Source organism: Neomonachus schauinslandi, chromosome 11 (genome assembly GCF_002201575.2).
Source record: "Neomonachus schauinslandi chromosome 11, ASM220157v2, whole genome shotgun sequence".
Lineage (NCBI taxonomy): Eukaryota > Metazoa > Chordata > Mammalia > Carnivora > Phocidae > Neomonachus > Neomonachus schauinslandi.
This window is the reverse complement of record NC_058413.1, coordinates 636,751-658,363: the sequence shown is the minus strand read 5'-3', so window position 1 is coordinate 658,363 and position 21,613 is coordinate 636,751. Positions and strand designations below refer to the sequence as shown.

Sequence of the window (21,613 nt, the reverse complement as noted above, 5' to 3'; positions counted from 1 at the left end):
CCGCCCCCCCCCCCCCCCCCCCCCCCCCCCCCCCCGACAGCACTCAAGCAATCACTCACACCACCTCGCCCTGCTCCTCAGCTTTTCTCCACGCCTCCACCTTTTCCCTGGCCCTTCTTTCTCTTTCCCAGCAGCCTACAAACATGCTCTACTTCCCCCACCACCCAGTAGTCCTTGCCTTCCTCACCTGGTTCAGAGCCTCCTGAGAGCTCTGCCTGCTTCCCTGCCCTCCTCTTCCCAACACCACAATCAGTTAATTCTTCCCAAAGGTAAGCCCCTTCTCTGCTCACCGCCAACCCATCCCCCACTGGCTCCACCCATCGCTCGAGGTGAAAGGCAGAGCTCTCGGAAGAGTCTACAAGATCCCCATCATCTCCCTTGCCCCGTGCACCCAACTCCATGTCCCAGGCTCTCTCCCCAATTCTTAGTCCAGCCACACTGTCCACGAGCACCGCAGGGTATGCCTGACCCCCAGCTGCACTATCAAAACTGCAATTCCCTGTCCCTGCTTTGTCTCCCCTTGATGTAGGATGCAACGCACTCTGTATTAGACTTCGGTCTACCTTACTAGAATGTAAGCCACAAGAGGGTATTCGTGTCTGTTCTCTCACTGTGCAAAACTGGCACCGAGTGAACTGATGAACAAAGGAATTAAACTGCCGGAAGCCTGCTTCTCCCTCTCCCACTCCCCCTGCTTGTGTTCCCTCTCTCACTGTCTCTCTCTGTCAAATAAATAAATAAAATCTTTTAAAAAAATAATAAAAATAAAAATAAATTAGGAAGAGTCGGGGCGCCTGGGTGGCTCAGTCGTTAAGCGTCTGCCTTCGGCTCAGGTCATGGTCCCAGGGTCTGCAGGAAGCCTGCTTCTCCCTCTCCCACTCCCCCTGCTTGTGTTCCCTCTCTCGCTGTCTCTCTCTGTCAAATAAATAAATAAAATCTTTTAAAAAGGGGGGCACCTGGGTGGCTCAGTCGTTAAGCATCTGCCTTCAGCTCAGGTCATGATCCCAGGGTCCTGGGATCGAGCCCCGCATCGGGCTCCCTGCTCAGCGGGAAGCCTGCTTCTCCCTCTCCCACTCCCCCTGCTTGTGTTCCCTCTCTCGCTGTCTCTCTGTCAAATAAATAAAAATTTAAAAAAAGAAAAAGAAAAAGAAACCAGGACCGTGTTTGTTACAGAAACAGATTTGAAGTTCCCAGAAAGAAGGAGTGGGGGCGCCTGGTGGCTCAGTTGTTAAGCATCTGCCTTCGGCTCAGCTGATGATCCTACTACGGTCTTGGGATCGAGCCCCACATTGGGCTCCCTGCTCGGCAGGAAGCCTGCTTCTCCCTCTCCCACTCCCCCTGCTTGTGTTCCCTCTCTCACTGTCTCTCTCTGTCAAATAAATAAATAAAATCTTTTTTAAAAAAATGAATTAAACTTAAAAAAAAATTTTTTTTTGACCCCCTGTGATAAGCAGAATACCACCACCACCCCACCACTCCATCTGCAAAGATGCCCACACCATAATACTAGGACCTTGCAGGATATCTTCCATGGCAAAAGGAACTCTGCAGATGTAATTAAGATAGGGGATATATCCTGGATCATGCAGATGGGCCCAATCTAATCACATGAGCCCTTAAAAGCAGAGAACTCTTTCTGCCTAGAGGCAAGAGATGAGCTGAGAAGTCGGAGAGATCCTATTCTGAGAGGGATCCATATTTTGAGAGGGATTCGTATTTTGAGAGGGATTCGCTGGAGGGGCCTCATGGGAGACTTGAGGAGGAATGTGGGCAGGCTCTAGGAGGTGAGCCAGCAAGGAAAGAGGACTTCAGCCCCACGCTACAAGGACTGATTGGAAGCAGCTTCACCACCAGAGTCTCCAGAAGGGACACCTTGATTTCAACCTTTTGAGACTCTAGGCAGAGGACCCTGCTGAGTCAGGCCGTTGCATGGCTTCTGTCTACAAACACGAGATAGCACAGGAGTGCCAGTCTAGGCTGCTAAATCTGTGTTAACTTGTCACAGCAGCAAGAGAGAGCTAACATGCCCTCTGCATCCTGCAGTCACCATCTCCTTTCCCTCCTCTTTACAGAGGGTAAAGTCCTTGAGGGTTGACACTCACGTTTCCCAATTATTCTCCCTTAAACTACCCCAAGGTTCACTTCTGCTCAGCCCACTCAAGTGACCCACCAGACTACTTCCCCCTCACTGACCTGTGCTCTTCCCACCTGGACATGTCTCTCCCTGACTGCTTCAGGTCTGCATGCCTGGAGCTCCAGCCATCTTCCTAGAGAGCTGGGCCAGCACTGTGCTTGGGGGAGAAGACCTGGAGCCAGGTAGCCTGCGTCTGAATCCCTGTTTTACCACTTCATAGGCAGTCACGTGGCCTTGGGCTCAGGGCCTCAGGTTCCTCATCTCTGAAACAGGGAAGACCAGAGTACCTATTGTAAAGGATTATCATGACAATCATATATGTAAATGAAGGTAGCGGGCTTGGAAGCATGCCAGGCACACAGTAAAGCTATAGGAGTGAGAGCTATGCTCTGATGATTTCCACTCACTCCCTCGGTGAGCTCCCAGTGTCATGGCTTTAAACAACACCTATAAGGAATGCCCCTGTATTTTTACCTCTAGCTCAGACCTCTTCTCTGAATTCCAGTCTTGGATATCCAACTGCAGATTCAACGTCTCTCCCCAAAACCTAATGGTGATAAACAGGGACATGATTTACCTTCCCACCTCAGGCAACTAAAAACCTAGACAAAGCAATAGTTTTCAGAAACTGGATAACAGACTATGGACAAGAGTGATCACTGAGAGACAGAAAACAAACAAGATGAGCCTTACCACTGCTCCAGCTTACTGCTTGGGGAGCGGACCCCACACAGAGCCCTAAGGTCTCCCTAAAGTGAGGAGACAGACCAAGGAGGCTAGAACGTGTGGGGCAGAACACTGGAATAGAGCCTGCAGCAGGGAGAGCAGAGTGCCAGAGAGCTGCAGAGGAGTCCTAGCATCTTGGTCTCATTACTGATCTGCCCAAGCAAGACAGGAAGCTGCTGAGGCTGTGGAAGAGCCACTGGAAAGAAGCCAGAGGGTAAACCATGGAAGGTAGCACAGGGCCAGCAAGCCAGAGGGAAACCTCATAAAACACAGGGCATGGAGCAGAGTTCTGAGAAGGAGCACTACCCCTCAAGAGTGGGATGAAATCAGCCCCAGACCAGGCTGCTCTGGGCCCTCCTTGTAAGAATCAAATGGTTTCCAGGTAGCTCAGCTTCATCCAGAACAAAGCTCAAGGATATTTAAAAAAACACAACAATATTCAGGACTGACAAGGTGAAATTCACAATGTCTGGCATCCAATAAAAAATTACAGATACGCAGGGCACCTGGGTGGTGCAGTCAGTTAAGCATCTGAATCTTGGTTTCGGCTCAGGTCATGATCTCAGGGTCTCGAGATAGAACCCTGCACGGAGATGGAACCCCACATTGGACTGCAGGCTCAGCAGGCAGTCTGCTTAGGATTCTCTCTCCCTCTCCCTCTGCCCCTTCCCACTCACACTCTCTCAAAATTGGGATTTTGACAGAGAGAGAGCACAAGCAGGGGGAGGGATAGAGGGAGAGGTAGAAGCAGGCTCCCCAGTGAGCAGGGAGTCTGACACGGGATTCGATCCCAGGACCCCGGGATCATGACTTGAGCACAAGGCAGACGCTTAACCAACTGAGCCACCCAAGCGCCCCAATAAATAAATCTTTAAAAAAAAAATACACCTTCTCCAGGCTACCTGACATGACCACATCCTTTGACATTGAGAACCCTCCCTACTCTCTGTTCCTCTTCCCTGCTTTTTCTCCACAACAGATCAACAAAAAGATAAATGGATGAAGATAGATACATGTTTTTCTCATTTATTTTGTCTGTCTATTCTCACAAGAATTTAAGTTCTTTTTTTTTTTAAAGATTTTATTTATTTGATAGAGAGAGACACAGTGAGAGAGGGAACACAAGCAGGGGGAGTGGGAGAGGGAGAAGCAGACTTCCCCGCGGAGCAGGGAGCCCAATGCGGGGCTCAATCCCAGAACCCCGGGATCATGACCTGAGCCAAACGCAGGCGCTTAATGACTGAACCACCCAGGCGCCCCAAGAATTTAAGTTCTGAAAGTACAGGAATTTGGTCCATTTGGTTAACCACTGAATCCCCGGTGCCTTGAACAGAAAAATGCCTGGCACATAGCAGGCCCTCAACAGATTTCTCAAATGAACGAATAAATGAATTGTACAATTACATCAGAAAACAGAATCCAGGGGTGCCTGGTGGCTCAGTCGTTAAGCGTCTGCCTTCGGCTCAGGTCATGATCCTGGGGTCCTGGGATTGAGCCCCGCATCGGGCTTCCTGCTCCGCGGGAAGCCTGCTTCTCCCTCTCCCACTCCACCTGCTTGTGTTCCCTCTCTCGCTGTGTCTCTGTCAAATAAATAAATAAAATCTTAAAAAAAAAAAAAGGAAACAGAATCCAGAAAATTAAATAAATTTTGAAATATATACCTTCAAAATACACTTCACTCTTGGGGTTGCACCAAAAGTAGAGCATAACAATAAGAACACTATGAAGAACTTTGTTTTCTTAACTACTTAATACTAAACAGATTTAAATTACATCTACAGCAAATGCTGCATTAGAGAATATCCATCAGACATCAGCACCCAACAGAAGAGCATCTCCTGTCCCTCTGTGACCAGCATCTGTGCAAGAGGCCCACACCTCCATCCCGTGGATGACAATCTCAAAAAGGCCAGGCCTCAGGAACTGAACAACTTGGCACAAACGGACCCTCAGACAATCACCTTCCCACCTCCCTCTTCCTCCACATTCTCAGCATTTGGGAAATCTAGATGTACTACGTTATGGAAGGACAACTCTAATTGTGGTTAAATAATAAGGCAACAAAAGTTTTAAAAAGATAATTACACGAACAGAAGCTACAAGCCAATTAACTGAGATTGTGAGGAATGTGTCCTATGGAAGAAAGGCCTACTGAAGACTTGTGGATGGAAGCATGTTTCCACCACATCCCCTGGCACAGTCCAGCATGAACTCAATCACAGAGGACTCTGATTCTCATAGGCACAACAAGATTCAAACTCAGGCTCTGATCTAGTTGTGTTGTACCTGACATAAAAAAAAAGGGGGGGGGAGGGTGCCTGGGTGCCTCAGTCGGTTAAGCGTCTGCCTTCGGCTCAGGTCATGATCCTGGAGTCCCGGGGTCTAGCCCTGCTTCTCCCTCTCCTTCTGCTCCTCCCCTGCTCGTGTGTGCGCTCTCTCTCTCTCTCTCTCACTCTCCCTCTCAAATAAGTAAATAAAATCTTAAAAAAAAAAAAAAGCACAGAAATGTATTTTTCAGTAGCGATAAATGCAGTCCAAAAGTGTTCCAAAACTGGGGTGCCTGGGTGGCTCAGTTGGTTAAGCATCTGCCTTTGGCTCAGATCGTGATCTCAGGGTCCTGGGATCGAGCCCCACATCGGACTCTCTGCTCAGTGGGGAGCCTGCTTCTCCCTCTGCCTGCTGCTCCCCCTGCTTGTGCTCGCTCTCCATCTCTCTCTGTCAAATAAATGAGTAAAATCTTAAAAAAAAAAAAAGTGTTCCAAAATACTCGTTTTCCTGCTATATTTTTTCTATCGGTTGAATAGTCTTCTAAAACAGCATCAGTTGAGTATCCTTTCTCAATGCTTTTTAAACTCCACTAGAAACATGTAATTGCTCTCTCAACCACATCACATGAAGGCAGGCGGGCCACAAAAAAAGCAAAATGCAAATCCCAATACAGCACTGCCCGCCCTAAGGAGCTCCAAGTGCTTTAGGTATACTAAATAACTAATCCTCATTACACTCTTGAGTTGCCACCAGAAGGGATTTTAAAAGCAAGGAAAACACCTTAGGATGCACAACAAAAACCAGGCAACACAACCTGGATGCTTATCTCCACACTTTTAGCTGTACAGACAACAAATCCTGGGGCACATGACAAGGTAAATGGGAAACATCCAGAATACAAGGGATACACAAAAGCACCACAGCTCTCACTGGGTTCAAATTTGGGGCAAAAAGGAAGACTCCGGGGTGCCTGGGTGGCTCAGTCGGTTAGGCGTCTGCCTTCGGCTCAGGTCACGATCCCAGGGTCCTGCGATCAAGCCCCACATCGGGCTCCCTGCTCCGCCGCAAGCCTGCTTCTCCCTCTCCCACTCCCCCTTCTTGTGTTCCCTCTCTTGCTATCTCTCTCTATCAAATAAATAAATAAAATCTTTAAAAATAAATAAATTAAATTAAATTTTAAAAAAGGAAGACTCCAGACTCTACAGAGCCACAATTTGCAAAGGTGAGAAAGAAAAGGAAACAGTATCAGAATCTGACCCAAACCACCAGGCAGAAATGTTTGTTTCCCTAAAGGAACATATCCAGCAGAGTCATTCACTCAAGGCCCCATTTCCTGAGGCAGCAGGAAGCTGGGGGAGCTATTTGGGGCCAGAACCTGGCAAGGGAATGGGTCTCAGCCTCACTGCAAAGACCTTCCTCTCCTTGTGGGGCACATCACTGCCCTCTCCAACCTGCTGCACCCCGACTAACACAGATACAAACTCCAAGGGCCAGACCACAGGCCCCATCCCCCCACCTGATGTGTCTCCCACCTTCCCCCCTGGTGGCTCCCAACTCCCACAGAATTTTCCTAACTCCGCTTCCCACACTCTCATTATTAGATGATTGTGGGCCACAGTCCTAATCCTCTTTGCCAGTAACAGTGAAGGAAAAAGAATGAAGAGTTGGCAGGAAGTGATGTGTGAAGGCAGGCAGGAACCAGAGTGTCACCACAGGTTTAAACTGCATCTTACGAGCAGTCACAACACTTTGGGCAAGGTTAGGACTCTCCTCTCCCTTTCTGGCACTGCGTACCCCTGCATCTCACCGTCCCCACACTCTTCTTGGTCTTCTTCCCAACTCAGTCACCAGGGCACTATTTTAAAACAAGGCCACTTCCTCCTTGCCTGCTATTTATCCCATGCACCGTGGTTAAACCCTTTTGGCCCTCTCCACCACAGAGTGCAAGAGCTAATCTTATCGCTCAGCCTCAGCTCCCACCTCTCTGTGGGAACTCCCACTTGAACCTATCTGCCCTGAACTTCTCATAAGCAAATGGCACATACAACTTTTCGTGAAATTTCAACCATGTCAACAAAAGTCAGTTATTCTGAAAAAGGCCAATGCCAGAATCAGTAAATGCAGTTTTATAATCTAAATCTTAGACATCACAAGACTTAGTGAAAACTGTTCATTTCTATTTTCTTTTCTTTTTTTTTTTTTAAAGATTCTATTTATTTATTTGAGAGAGAGAATGAGAGACAGAGAGCACGAGAGGGAAGAGGGTCAGACAGAGAAGCAGACCCCCTGCCGAGCAGGGAGCCCGATGCGGGACTCGATCCCGGGACTCCAGGATCATGACCTGAGCCGAAGGCAGTCGCTTAACCAACTGAGCCACCCAGGCGCCCCATTTCTATTTTCTTAAGAGTATCATTCATGGGTGCCTGGGTGGCTCAGTCATTAAGCGTCTGCCTTCAGCTCAGGTCATGATCCCAGGGTCCTGGGATCGAGCCCCACATCGGGCTCCCTGCTCGGTGGGAAGCCTGCTTCTCCCTCTCCCACTCCCCCTGCTTGTGTTCCCTCTCTGGCTGTCTCTCCGTCAACTAAATAAATAAAATCTTTAAAAGAAAAAAAAAAAAAAGAGTATCTTTCATTTTGTTAAGGTGAGGGCAAAATTTTTTTTTTTAAAGATTTTATTTATTTATTTTATTTATTTATTTATTTGACAGAGAGAAATAGCGAGAGCACCTCCCCAAGGTGAGGGCAAAATTATTTAATCTACTTCATACTGCTCTGGAAGATGACAGAAACCATCAACTTTCTAACTCTCAAACTTGTGGTTTCTTTTTTTTTTTTTTTAATATTTTATTTTTTTATTTGTTAAGAGAGAGAGATGAGCCACCCAGGCACCCATGAATGATACTCTTAAGAAAACAGAAATGAAGCAGGGGGAACAGCAGAGGGAGAGGGAGAAGCAGACTCCCCGCTGAGCCAGGAGCCCAACGTGGAACTCGATCCCAGGACCCCGAGATCATGACCTGAGCCAAAGGGAGAGGCTCAACCGACTGAGCCCCCCAGGCATCCCATCAAACTTGTGGTGTCAGTATCAAACCCCTGTGCTGACCAAAATGAAAAGAAGACAGCAGGGGTGTCATTCCTATGTATCTATCCGACATTCATTTCATCACACTGGATCCAGGGAGGGAATGGACCAGACACGCTTTAACAAAAAAAGAATATTCAACAAGGTCAAGGGTAAATATGAAACATTCCAAAGTCTGACTTAGAACTACCTTTTGTAGATGCCTGAGCACCTGGTGTTCCTCTAGTATTCCATCTGCCCTCTAGGACCTCCCCACCTTGCTTTCGGGGCAAGGACTCATCTTGTCCACCTGACGACTGCTTATTCCCCTTATTCTGCATTCAAGAGTCCTGAATACAGGTGGTGCTCAATAAAGATAAATGCACTGGCAAGAACTCATCTCCCCATTTGTCTGCAAACTCTTCAGGGGGACCGGGACCACATGTTCTATTTCTCTGAACCCCACAAATTTCACATAACAGGCGCAGATGCCATCTCTTACCCAAAACCCGAGGCCCAATGTATCCCAGAATCCAGAACTGCTCAGACTTTAGGATGAAGCACAGCACACGGTCATTGTGTCCTGGAAGCACACACTTGCGAACACTCACGCAGGAGGGAGACCACACAGAGCTTCGTGGCTGTGCTTTTGCCAAATGAGTTCACCTAAGACTTACAAAAAAGACTTTTCATTTTGGGAGTCTTAGAAGCTTTGAAATTTGAGCTAAGGGAAGATAGCCTCAGACCTGAGAAATTCCAAGGTGCTCAGAGCCCCACCGCCCACTCAGGAGCTCACACCAGAGAGCCACCTTCTCTGGGGGCATCATCACACTGGAATCCTCCCCTCTGCTCTGACTCTATTCGATTTTTTAAAAGCCAAGGAAATGCTATTTAATCTCACAAAGACAGCCTTTCCAATAATTCTGCAACTACAAAATCCTGACACATATTGTTGCCAAAACAACAGAGTAAAAATCATCTTAAGAGGAAAGAGAAGTAATGCTAAGTATCTGGCATGAGAATATACTTATCACCAGGACATTTCAACTTGTCATAAAAGAAACAGAGGGATACCCCCCCCCTTCAGAGGAGCCAGAAGGGAAACAGGGAAGAATACATAAGTATTTCCTCGAAGCAGTAACCACCAACCTTGGCAGAAAAATTCAACCTGGATCAAAGACTTCCTTCCTCCCCCAGCATGGTGGTTCGTCCCTCCTTTTACTCTCTGTCACACACTTCCTAAATCCGTTTCTAAAGAATATAAATTATGCAGAAGAGTGCAAAAGAAAATACGCAAGAAGAGCATTCTTTTTCAAAAAGTCAGCATTTTTTAAATGTCAAGACTAAAATGACCCTTAATTTTTTTAAAGAACTTTAAAAGTTAAAAAGCAGACTGACAAACTCTGATTCTGACCTTTATTATCACTCAGGAAAATCAAGTACCAACTTTATGTTTAATTTCCCACACTGACACTTAAGCTGAATTAAAATTCTATGTTGGTTCTCCACATCCAATTTATGACTCATAACAAATGGAATTTTATGAACAAATAAGTGTTTTAAACTTTAGTCATGCTAAAATATAATTCAAAGGGATGCCCAATTTCAACAAAGTTAACAAAACAGAAAGGACAAAGTTTGGTGACCAACACAATGAAGAGAGCACTGATACTTACTCTACTAGTTTATCACCACACCTGCAGCAAAACTGCATGCTTTCTCCAAGAACACGGGAAATTTGGTTTTTGCCAAATAGCTAATTACATCTCTCCACTTGTTTCCCTACATTTGAGTGAGTGCCTGAAGGGATTAAATAAAATGCCTCCAAGCATGATGAAAGTGCCCTAACCCATCTGCACAGCCCCAGCCCCCGCCACCTCGTGCATGGAGGAATAAATGGCAATTTCCTGCCCACTGGCAACATGACTGGTCTCTTAAGAATGAAGACCTAGTACTTCTCTTTCATAGCAGTCTTGATTATTTTGCAGTCAATTCCGAGTCTGACATTTTCACCAGTGTTTTATATTCTCAACACTGTTGTAGCACTGACATGTTAATGGCAATGAATAAAGACGTGCATTAAGTTATATATGACTGTCTGCCAATAAAGCACATGTGTAAAAGTAAACAAAAGTTCCAAAACAGGGGCGCCTGGGTGGCTCAGTTGGTTAAGTGACTGCCTTCGGCTCAGGTCATGATCCTGGAGTCCCTGGATCGAGTCCTGGATCGAGTCCCGCATCGGGCTCCCTGCTCGGCAGGGAGCCTGCTTCTGCCTCTGTCTGACCCTCCCCCCTCTCATGTGCTCTCTCTCCCTCATTCTCTCTGTCTCAAATAAATAAATAAAATCTTTAAAAAAAAAAAAAAGTTCCAAAATAAATGAATAGCAAATAACTATTATTTTCTCAATTTCAGCAGTTCTTTCATTCTCTTTAAACTCATCACTTGAGGGGTGCCTGGGTGCCTCAGTCAGTTGAGGGTCAGACTCTTGGTTTCGGCTCAGGTCATGATCTCAGGGTGGTGAGAACGAGCCCCACGTCGGGGCAGGGCGCTGGGTGTGGAGCCTGCTTGAGATTCTCTCTCTCCCCCTCCCCTCCGCCCCTCCTGCTTGTGTGTGCACGTGCATGCACACGAGCGCGTGTGTGCACGCTCTCTCTCTCAAATAAATAAATCTTAAAAAAAAAAATCCATCACTTGGATATGATAACAATCAATGCAACAGCCTGGATGGACCTCAAGGGGATTGTGCTGAGTGAGAAAAGCCAATCTCGACATACTGTACAATCCCATTCACACAACACCCTTGAGATGTTATGTAGAGACGGGGGACAGACTAGTAACTGGGGGTGGTAGGTGGGCTATAAGGGGTAACATAAGGGGGCTTTGTGACGATGGAACAGCTCTATATCTTGATTAATGTGGGGGTTACACGAAGCTACACGTGATAAAAGTACAAAGACCTGCACACACGCACACACACCAGTGTTAGGTAAAACTGATAAAATGTGAATAGCCCTGCGGAATGTACCAACGTCAGTTTCCTGGTGTTGAAATTGTACTGTTATGCAAGAAATCCCCCTTTGAAGAGATGTGGTGAAGGGTGCTGGGACCTCCCCGTCCATTTCTCTGCAACTTCTTACTAATCTATATATCAAAACAAAGAATTATTTAAAAATTGGGACTAAATAAAAGGATTAGGATTTTTTAAATACCAATTTAAAAAAAGAAAGAAACAGTTCATTAGCTCTCACACACTGAACTCACATTAGCCAAATTCAGTGGCCCTGGGTTGAAGTTAATCAAAAAGAATCAAGTTAATTTTATGAGGCACTGAATTACTTTGCTACCTGAGCCACAAAAGCTACAGGCTTGAGGAAGACCGCATGTCAGGAGCACCTTTTCAAATCCTGGAGCATATTCACTGTTGCCTATGCTAAGAGGAGCAATGTTGCCAGCCAGTCATCTGAAGTGAACAACTTATATGAGGTGCAAAGAGATGCAGAGCCCACTCTTGAAGGCCTTAAAGAGGGAAATTTAAGAAACTAGTTCAAAAGGTAAAAGAGAGCTGCAATTTTTTTTTTAAAGATTTTATTTATTTATTTGAGAGAGAGAATGAGACAGAGAGCATGAGAGAGGGGAGGGTCAGAGGGAGAAGCAGACTCCCCGCCGAGCAGGGAGCCCGATGCAGGACTCGATCCCAGGACTCCAGGATCATGACCTGAGCCGAAGGCAGCCGCTTAACCAACTGAGCCACCCAGGCGCCCCGAGAGCTGCAATTTTAGAGCTGAAACAGACTTTAGTGATACTCTAGCTCAAAATCCACCCCTCTCCATCAGCTGAGAAACCTGAAGCTCAGTGGCCACTGGCTTTGGGTCGTGAAGCAGGTGAGAGGCAGTCAGGGTCCAGACCCTTGCCAGCTCAGTGTCCTCTCTGCACAGAGCCTAGCTACATCCATCACACTCACAAAAAGAAACTTTAAGCCACAAAATCAGAAGTCGGCAGGGAAAAGGGGACTCAGGGACCCCTCTCCCTGCCCCACAGGGGTTAAGATCAGACGGGCTCTGGCCAGGGTTAGCTTTCCAACCCCAGCTGCAGCCACCGGCCCACACGTGCTTAGAACGTTAATTCCCTGCTGCTCCAAGCACATCTTGGCTCCCTACCTGCAGTGCCCTTTAGACAAAATCATCTTCTATGAAGTCCTCTCTAGCTCACTCATCTATTCATTTACTGGGCACAGGTCTCATGCCAGACGCTGTGCAAGCAGTGGAGGAGTGGAGGAGTGACATGACAAACAAGACAGATGTGGTGCCCACATGGGCTTACAGTGCAGTGAGGGCACAGTGCCACAAACCCACGACACTGCTCTGAAGGAGAAGCGAAGCATTATGACTGACAAAGGCAAGGGCACAGCGAGGCCGGAAAGGTGTTTCTGAGGAAGGGGACATAAAAAACAGAGACCTGTCCCCAAGAAGGACGAGGCACCCCTTCCCCCTTACGCTCCTTCAGGAAGGAGACTGTCCTTTTTGTTGGTCTAGAGCAGCGGCCCTCAACCAAAGAAAACTTTGCCCCATAGGACAATGTCTGGACATATTTTTTTGGTTGTCACAACGGAGGCATCTCGTTGTAGAGGCCAGGGATGCTACTATCAACCACCACTGGACAGCTCTGCACAACAAATGACTGGCCCCACTCTCAACAGTGTGGGGGCGGAGAAAGCCTGCTCTACAGTCAGTCAACAGGTATCTGCCGAGTCCTCGGTATGTGGCAGGCACCTACCTTCCACTCGAACGCAGACCTAGCACGGGACACATGTCTAATATGCACGTGACTGGCTGTCCAAGAAAATGGGTTTCAATCTCGATGTCTTTCTTGCCCACTGCATTTTTTCTTCCAAAATGGAAGGACTGACATCACTCCTAATTTAAGGCTGTTAACCCTTTGGCCAAGGGCTCCCCTGCAGTGCTAGCACACAAACACTTAGCATTACAAGATGCATTCTAATTACGAGCGCTACTGCCTTGGAAATCACATTAAATAGCAAAGGAAGGAAAAGAAAAAGAATACTGCCTACTTGTAAAAGCTCCGATCTGAGAGCGTTACCACATGGATCTCTTGGTTTCTCGCACAGGAAGGAGAGGGACAGAAGATCTAAGCTTCCACAGTCTGGGCGAGAACCAGGCTGGCATCCGGGTCCTCCAGTCTAAGGAGGTGAGGGGTTCAGGGGGAGGCTCAACACAACAGCATCTACCAGCAGGTGAAATTACATTCTTCAAAATATACATTAAACTGGGGCGCCTGGGTGGCTCAGTCGGTTCAGCGACTGCCTTCGGCTCAGGTCATGATCCTGGAGTCCCGGGATCGAGTCCCGCATCGGGCTCCCTGCTCGGCAGGGAGTCTGCTTCTCCCTCTGACCCTCCTCCCTCTCATGCTCTCTGTCTCTCATTCTCTCTCTCAAATAAATAAATAAAATCTTTAAAATATATATATATATACATTAAACCTAAGGTAATAAAAATCAGTCAACTATCTGGTGGATAACAAAAAAATAAATAAAACGCACCAGATGGGAAACTGGTTTTGTGTTCAATTTCTTCAATAAAATAAAAAGGACGTTCTCTGAACACCGTAGTTTCTCTACAGACCAAGCCAGATTTATTGGTGGACCCTCGCTGCCCCACCAGCCTCCTAGCCTGATTCCCTTCTGGTGTGGATTTTTTCCACTGTGAGGAGACACACGTGTCCCTGAGAACGCACAGAGCAGCCAGAGCAGTCACCCCAAAGCCATCCCACCCTCTACCGCCCCGGTGTCTGGATTCCCTCGGGGAATGAGTCATTTTAAATAGGGCGTAATAAGCCACCAGAACCCGGGCAGAGCTGTTCCCACTCCCAAAGTGAAAATCCATGCTATTTTGGAAAACGCTGGGTTAAATGCTCCATTACTAGAAAGACGAGCAGTGTGCTCGAGATGACATCATGCTGGGGGGGGGGGGGGTCCTTCGCCGGAACCCGGTCGACGATGCCACAGCCCCCCACGCGGGTGGAGAACACCGCCCGCCCTGCACCCTGCACCCCGCAACCCCTGTCCCATTGCTCCCTGACCCGCAGGCCCCAGTCAGAGCCCCCGACCCTGCCTCCCAGAGGCCTGCGCCCTCCTCCCCCGCCCCATAGGTCCCTCGCACCCCTGACCTGCGCCCCCTGACCCCTGCCCTCTGGGTCCGCACCCAGAACCCCGCCCCGCACCCCCACACCCCAAGCCTACACTCCCGGACCCCCGCCCTCTAGGTCCCCAACCGGGACCCTCGCAGCCCCTGCCTGCGCGCTTGGCCCCCGCCCTCTGGGTCCGCACCCGGGACCCCGCCCCGCACCCCCGCACCCTGAGCCTAAGCCCCCGAGACCCCCGCCCTCTAGGTCCGCACCCGGGATCCCCGCACTCGGGCCTGCGCCCCCGAACCCCCGTCCTCCAGGTCCACACCTGGGACCCCGCCCCGCACCCCCGCACCCTCGCACCCTGGGCCTGCGCCCCCGGACCCCCGCCCTCCCGGTCCGCACCCGGGACCCCGCCCCGCACCCGCGCACCGCGGGCCTGAGCCCCCGGACCCCTGCCGCGCACCCCCGCCCCTCGCAGGCTGGGTCCCGCGCCGCGGCCACTCACAGTTGCGGATGTCGGAGATGAAGACCGCCAGACCCCGCATCCCGTCCCCCTTCGACACAGCTGGCATCTTCGTGCCCCAGAGAGCGGCTGGGCTGGCCGGCCCGGAGGAGGAGCGGGGAGCGGGGAGCGGGGAGCGGGGAGCGGGAAGCGGGTCGCTACCGCCTCAGCCGGAGCCGCCTCAGACTCAGAGCGCCGCTCTCAGGGCCGCTGCCGCCGCGCGCGCGCGCACGCACACACGCTCGCTGTCACGTGCACGCGCACGCTCGCTCGCGCTGCGGCGGGCGGCGCGGGCACGAGCACGTCGAGCGCGGGGGCGTAAAGGCAGGCGCGGGAACGCCCCCTGCAGGCAGACGGGCGTGCCGGGCCGCTCCGGGAGCCCTGGGTTCGTGTCCCCGGACTCCCCAGACGACCCCCACATGACCGTGCCCAGCTGCGCCCTCCACGGCTTTGACCCAGCCCAGGTTCTGGGGTAGCTTGCTGCCCACCGTGGGGGGCCCTGAGGGCCTGCTGCACATCACCCGCTTTCCAGAGCCACCAGCCCCTTCCTTTTTTTTTTAATTAATTAATTTATTTATTTATTTATTTATTTATTTATTTATTCATGAGAGACAGAGAGAGAGAGAGAGAGAGAAAGGCAGAGGGAGAAGCAGGCTCCCCGCTCAGCAGGGAGCCCGATGCGGGGCTCGATCCCAGGACCCCGGGATCACGACCTGAGCCGAAAGCAGACGCTTAACCATCTGAGCCACCCAGGCGCCCCACCAGCCCCTTCCTTAACAAAGGGGGGCACTGATGCCTGAAGAGCAAGGACTGCTACGCCCACGTCCTGACAGCACCGGCTGACTACAGGGCCCAGTCTACACTTCCATCCCTCGATGCCCAAGCAGGCCATTTGCCATTCTGCCACCACCCACCTCTGCATCCTCCCCAGGGGCGAAAGGGGAGGACTGCCCCTATGGGTCAACCTCCACGGTGCACAGCAGAGGCCTCTCCCCACCCCAGGGAGTCTGTTCTGAGAGCAGGTGGCCCTGCTGAGCTCACCTTCGTGGAGCCGTATGGCTTTGAAAAGGAAGCTTCCTCCTTATGGGGAGATGGAGGTTATCTGGCCCCCCCACCTGGTACTAGCCCAGACCCACAAAAGAGACCTCTGTCCCACCCTGGCTCACTTCCTCCGGTCCCAGTGAGAGGTCAGGCCAGGCTGGACCCTGGCCAGGAGGAGGAAGGGGCGGGCCCCTCCCACAGACCGGGCACCCCACCCAGGCTCCGGGTCTCCAAGACCTCCTGGGGGAAACCGGAACTGTGGAGACCGGAATCCTTACAAGGCAGCAATTTCACCATCTTCCCAGACCCTCCGAAGAGCTGGGCCAGCAGAGGGCTTCCTGGAGAAGGGGAGATCCCCAGAGAACACATCCCCACACCCGGAGATAACCCTCCCATGGCCACGCCAGGGGACTCGGACCAAGCAGACCCTGACCCGCCCCCAGCAGCCACTCACAGAACAGGACAATGCCCAAAGGCTGCAGGGCCCATGTGGGGCACGGACAGAGCGGCAGCTCAGCCGAAGTGGAGGGTTTCTCTGAGGAGGGGCTTGGAGCTGGACAGACATCCCACCCCCTTCCAGTGCTGATTCTGGGCCTCCCAGGCCTCCTGGCATTCCCGCAAAGTGTGTGTGTGTTTAGGGAGGGGGTCCCGGAGCCTGATGAGACACACAGGCAGCCATGAGAAAGACCCCACATTTCCTCTCAGCTCCCACACCTGCCAGACACACAAGCCCTCAGGTCATTATTACGATCAGACCTCAGGCCTGAGTCCACTCAGCCCTCCCTAACCACGGTCAATCCTCAGCAAGGGACAGTATACCTTTATGAGTATGAGGTGCTTGGAAACTTTCATTTCTTAAGTTGTGTGAATTGGACACTGTCACATTTTAGCCACTTGTGGTCACAACTGTGTTTCCAGGGGCAAGGGTGGAGCTGAGAGTCTCTTTCCAGCATCCGTGGCTACTGGAAGTAAGGCCACAAGCCCACCACTGGCATCATGAAGGAGAAAACAAGAGCTGGGGAGCCCAGAGCCTGCAGCATGGCCACAGTGTCTGGGGGCATCCTGCACCATTAGCTGGCTGTCCTGACTCTTTCCCACACCCGAGTCTGCCCAGCCCTCCGGTCACTTTTGCAAGTGATGCTTCCCATAGTCCCTGGAGTGGGTTGCAGACAAGGACCCTTTCAGAAAATTGAGGTTGGTGGCCTGGTCCAGACGTGGCTAGAGGCCCTGAGCAGGGTGCAGGGACAGGGATGTGGCAGTCCTGGGCACCTGGTCACCAGGAATGACATGCTTGGGGAAGGCCAGGCTCTGGGAAGCAAGCATGTCCCCTGCCATGGACAACAGCTGAGCATGAGGAATTCAAGAACTCTGTGAAGGGCTGGTGTTTTGAATGAAACAGACCAATTGGAGAAGGGAAGTAATGGGCTCAAACTCCTGACTGCTCCTCTTGGGGTGGCGGGAAGCTGCCCGTGTCCAGGGAGCTTGTTTTTTACAGCCCTCAGACTGAGCCCAAAGCCACATGGCTGGATTTGGGTTGTGGCAAAACAACCACGGAAGTGGAATCTATAACCTCCCCAAATTTGTGGGAACACTGGAGTGCTGTGTGGCATGTGTAGGGTCCAGTAAATGGCATAAGCTGGGGACCCCTGCCCCTCCTTGCCAAAAGCCCCCCTGCCAGCCTCCAGGCCCCTCTCCCCACATTGGATGAAGTTGTCCCCGCCCTTGAAGACACTGTAATGACATCCCTTGAAGGAGTTAATTTGTAAGAGAAAAGTCTGTTTCCCTCCAAGCCCCCTGGCCTGGCCCCATCAGCTGAAACCTGGGAGAGTCAGGTCCCCAACATAAAGCCGCACTGCAATGGGGAAGGCTTAGCCGCCAGGAGAATGGAGAACCACAGGAAGTTAGGTTTATGCCAGCAGAACTCTGCAGAACGTGTGTGGGATGAATTCTGAGAGAGTGGACCTGTCCCACGGGGCACCCAGCGATCTGGGTCAGCTGAGCCAGCGTGAGCAGCCAACAGCCTGAAAGCTGGACTCCAGGGGCCCATGTTAAAACAGGGTTGAGGGTGCCCGGGTGGCTCAGTTGGTTAAGCGACTGCCTTCGGCTCAGGTCATGATCCTGGAGTCCCGGGACCGAGTCCCGCATCGGGCTCCCTGCTCAGCAGGGAGTCTGCTTCTCCCTCTGACCCTCCTCCCTCTCATGCTCTCTGTCTCTCATTCTCTCTGTCTCAAATAAATAAATAAAATCTTTAAAAAAAAAAAAAACAGGGTTGAGATGCCAGAAATTCCAGGATATGATGCAGAGAAAGGAATTCAGAGATTTCTTCTCTCCCAGTTCTAGAAGCTAGAAGTCAAGGTGTGGACAGGACTGGTGCCTCCTGAGGCTGTGGATGAGGATCAGGCCCAGGCCCCTCTTGGCTCGGAGATGGCTGTCTTCTCCCTGTGCCTTCTCACGCGGCCTTCCCTCTGTGCTCCTCTCTCTCTCTGTGTCCAAATTTCCCCTTTTCACAAGGACACCAGTCACACTGGATAAGGGGTCTGCCCTACACCGGTATGAACTCAATTAATTACATCTGCAGTGACCCAAGTAAGGTCACATTCTGAGGGACTCCAACGTGTGAACTTTTAGGAGACATGGTTCACCTTGGTAACGTTGAAACGTGAGCACATGTGGGGACAGGATTTTGAGTCTGTGCCCCCTTCTCTATCTTGGCTACTTGGAACATGGTTTTGATCACTGGAGCTCCATCTCAGACGGTGGAAATAGTCCTTCCACTCACCACTGCACCAGCCCGCAAACCTCCCGTGTTTATGCTACAGCTACCGTGACTGGGGGCTCTGTTGCATCCCGCCCGATCAAGATCCTAGTTAACACCTCTTCTCACGCCTGAGGGCTCGGTGTCCTTGAAGTTTCTGGGGCTATGGGGGCCTGAGGCATGTCAAGATGCGCCCCCATCCTGCCCTGTGGCTTGTCTTCAAGGCCACCTCGCATCCACTCCCCGGGGAGCTCAGAGGGGCTTAAGGAGCATTGTCAGTCATCAGTAAACACCCACAGGAGCCATGCAGCTGGTGACACCAACCAGGGGAGGGGTGAAAGAGACATCCATGAAAATCCAGCTGTCCCCACAGGATGCTGCCAGATCAGGCTTCCTATTCACCCCCAGAGCAGGGATCCAAGAACTTCAGTTTTCCTAAGTTCCCTGTTGAAAACCACACCCTTTGACTTTTTTTTTTTTTTTTAAGATTTATTTATTTATTTTAGAGAGAGAGAGCATGCACAAGCAGGAGGGGCAGGGAGAGGGAGAGAGAATCTCAAGCAGCCCCCCCACCCCGTTGAGCGCAGAGCCTGACACGGGCTTGATCTCACGACCCTGAGATCATGACCTGAGCTGAAACCAAGAGTTGGATGCCCAACCAACTGAGCCACCCAGGCGTCCCCACCCTGTGACCTTAAAGACCAGACCAACCATGCCAGCAGCCAGCCAGCAGTCCATCACCTCGTGGCATTTGGTGTTTTGTGGCAAGGGCGTCCACCCAGGCCAGCATTCACCCAGCAAGTGTGAGCTGATGGAATATATGTCCATGTTAAGATCGGCCTGGGAAAAATGGGGTCAGGAAAGAAAACATGCCCCCCAACGTCAGTTCAGGCCTTCCTGTGCTCTACGGCATCACGGTCCTGGGGCAGCTATAACACATGACCACAAACCGGAGGCTTAAAAACAAAAATCGATTCTCTCCCAGTTGTAGAAGCCAGAAGTTGAAGATGAAGGGGTCAGCAGAGGGTTCCCCAGGAGGCTCTGGGGGAGATTCTGTCCTTGCCTCTCTTCTAGCTGTTGGTGGCTGCCAGCATCCATGGCTCAGGGCTCTGTAACCCCATTCTGTGCCTCTGTCATCTCGAGGTCTCCTCCCCTGTGTCTGTGTGTCTCAAATCTCCCTCTTTCCTCTTATGAGCATTCCCGTCATGGGATTTGGGGCTCACCCTAAATCCAAGATGATCTCATCCTAAGATCCTTAATCACATCTGCAGAGACCCTATTTCCAAACAAGGTCACCTTCACAGGTGCTGGGCTTTGGGACATGGACAACCTTCTGGGGTCAACCATTTGCCCCACTACACCACCAAGAAATTCTGCCCGTCGGGTCTCATCACACACATCCTGCCTCTCCCTTTGGTACAGGGGTATTTTAAGGTTGGTTGTGGGATGATGAGAAGCACAAAACCTAGCCCCGATGCCACGAAGCACACAGCCCTATGCAGGGCCACCCACCCATCGCAGACACCTGCCTTGGGGCCTATCACTGGCCTTGCCTCTCACTGGACACCTACACACCAGACAGCACATGATACCCAGGTCACAGCCCTCACCCCGGCCAATGCCAGATGGGCTGGCAGGGGCTCACATGTGAGACACAGACAGAAAATTTGCTGTGCTGGCTCTGGAGCTAAATCTGAAAGCTTCCGCTGCACGTGAGTATGCCCCACTCCTTCCTTCTTGCTCTGGACTTTGCTTATTCCAGCACCCAGGGAGGATGTCTCCATCCGTGAGCAGGGGAGGGCTCAGCAGCAGGAAATCCTGACGTGTGTCCCTCTTCCTGGGCTTCCGGCCTCATAACTGGACTGTTTTGAGGTTCAGGAGTGGCATTACACAGTGATAGTGGCCTGAGCCCTGCCCTTGGGGCAACCGCTGGCTGAGGCCTCCCCCAGTTAAAATAGGATGAGTCACGGGTTGCCCCTGCTGGGAAGGGCCTTGTCTTGTGCTGACTTCACCAACAAGGAGAGGCCCAGGGCCACTTGCGAAATGAGGACACCCCACCCTCACCCCACCCTCACCCCACCCCAGGAACATGCAAGCCTAGCCCCCAGAATTCCAACAACCACCAGGCACCTCCAGCTACCAGGTGCAAGTGCTCTTGGGGTGTGTAATGAGCTCCCCATAGTTACTTAGATACACTTTTTTTTTTTTTAAGTAATTTCTACGCCCGACATGGGGCTTGAACTCATGACCCTGAGAACAAGAGTCTTATGCTCTGCTGACTGAGTCAGCCAAACGCCTTACTTAGGGACACTTTTGAAGTTGTCCCAGAGGGGCAGCTTCAGGTTAGGGATGCGAGGCTGACCAAGTACACTTGGGGTGGGGTGCTCTGGCTCTGAGGGTGTCCCCAGAGCATGGGGGGGTCGTTCAGTTGGCAGCAGGAGGGCTTGTCCCTGCAGCCCCCCTTGCTCCACGTGGGCGTATACCTGCCCTCTTCTGTCCTCCCGTGCTCACTGCAGACAAGTAGGAGGACAGTGTGAGGGCCAGACCTGGGCTTGAAATTCAGAGCCTGAACTTCTGCCTGGGTACCCCACACCCAGCCCAGGTAGGATGGGCTGTCTCAAAGGCAAGAGGGCCAGGAATGGGGCCTGGACACTGGGTTTAGGGACTGGGCAAGGGGGTTATACTCCAATTAACATTAAATTTAAATAATTAGGATTTGATTTATTGAAGTTACAAATTCAAGACTTAACTTTTTAACTTGTTAAGTTCAATTTCATGAACCTTGTTATTCCCTTTATAAGCCTAGCAGATTTATAGTTATTTTTCAGGGACCTGTCAAAATATTTGGTCCTATCTACAAACTCAGTGCATTAAGCATTTTCAACATTTCAAACTGAATTTATAAATTCAATTCTCTTACTTCCTTTTTAAGTGGTTTGGCTTATCTGAATTGACAACTAAATTTTGGGTGCTTCAAGAATT

At 50.7% G+C, this 21,613-nt stretch overlaps 2 protein-coding genes across 4 annotated transcripts in view; both read right to left on the bottom strand.

The window, feature by feature from the left end:
• Nucleotides 1-15,046, bottom strand: part of AP2A2 (adaptor related protein complex 2 subunit alpha 2) — a 94,214-nt gene extending 79,168 nt beyond the window's left edge. For both annotated transcript variants that reach the window (XM_021692211.1, XM_021692212.2), the window contains exon 1: nucleotides 14,839-15,046. In XM_021692211.1, coding sequence (XP_021547886.1) covers nucleotides 14,839-14,905 — 67 coding nt within the window. In that variant the 5' untranslated portion in view covers nucleotides 14,906-15,046. The remainder of the gene's footprint in view (nucleotides 1-14,838) is intronic.
• Nucleotides 1-21,613, bottom strand: part of TSPAN4 (tetraspanin 4) — a 559,204-nt gene that overhangs the window by 480,943 nt on the left and 56,648 nt on the right. The window lies entirely within an intron of this gene.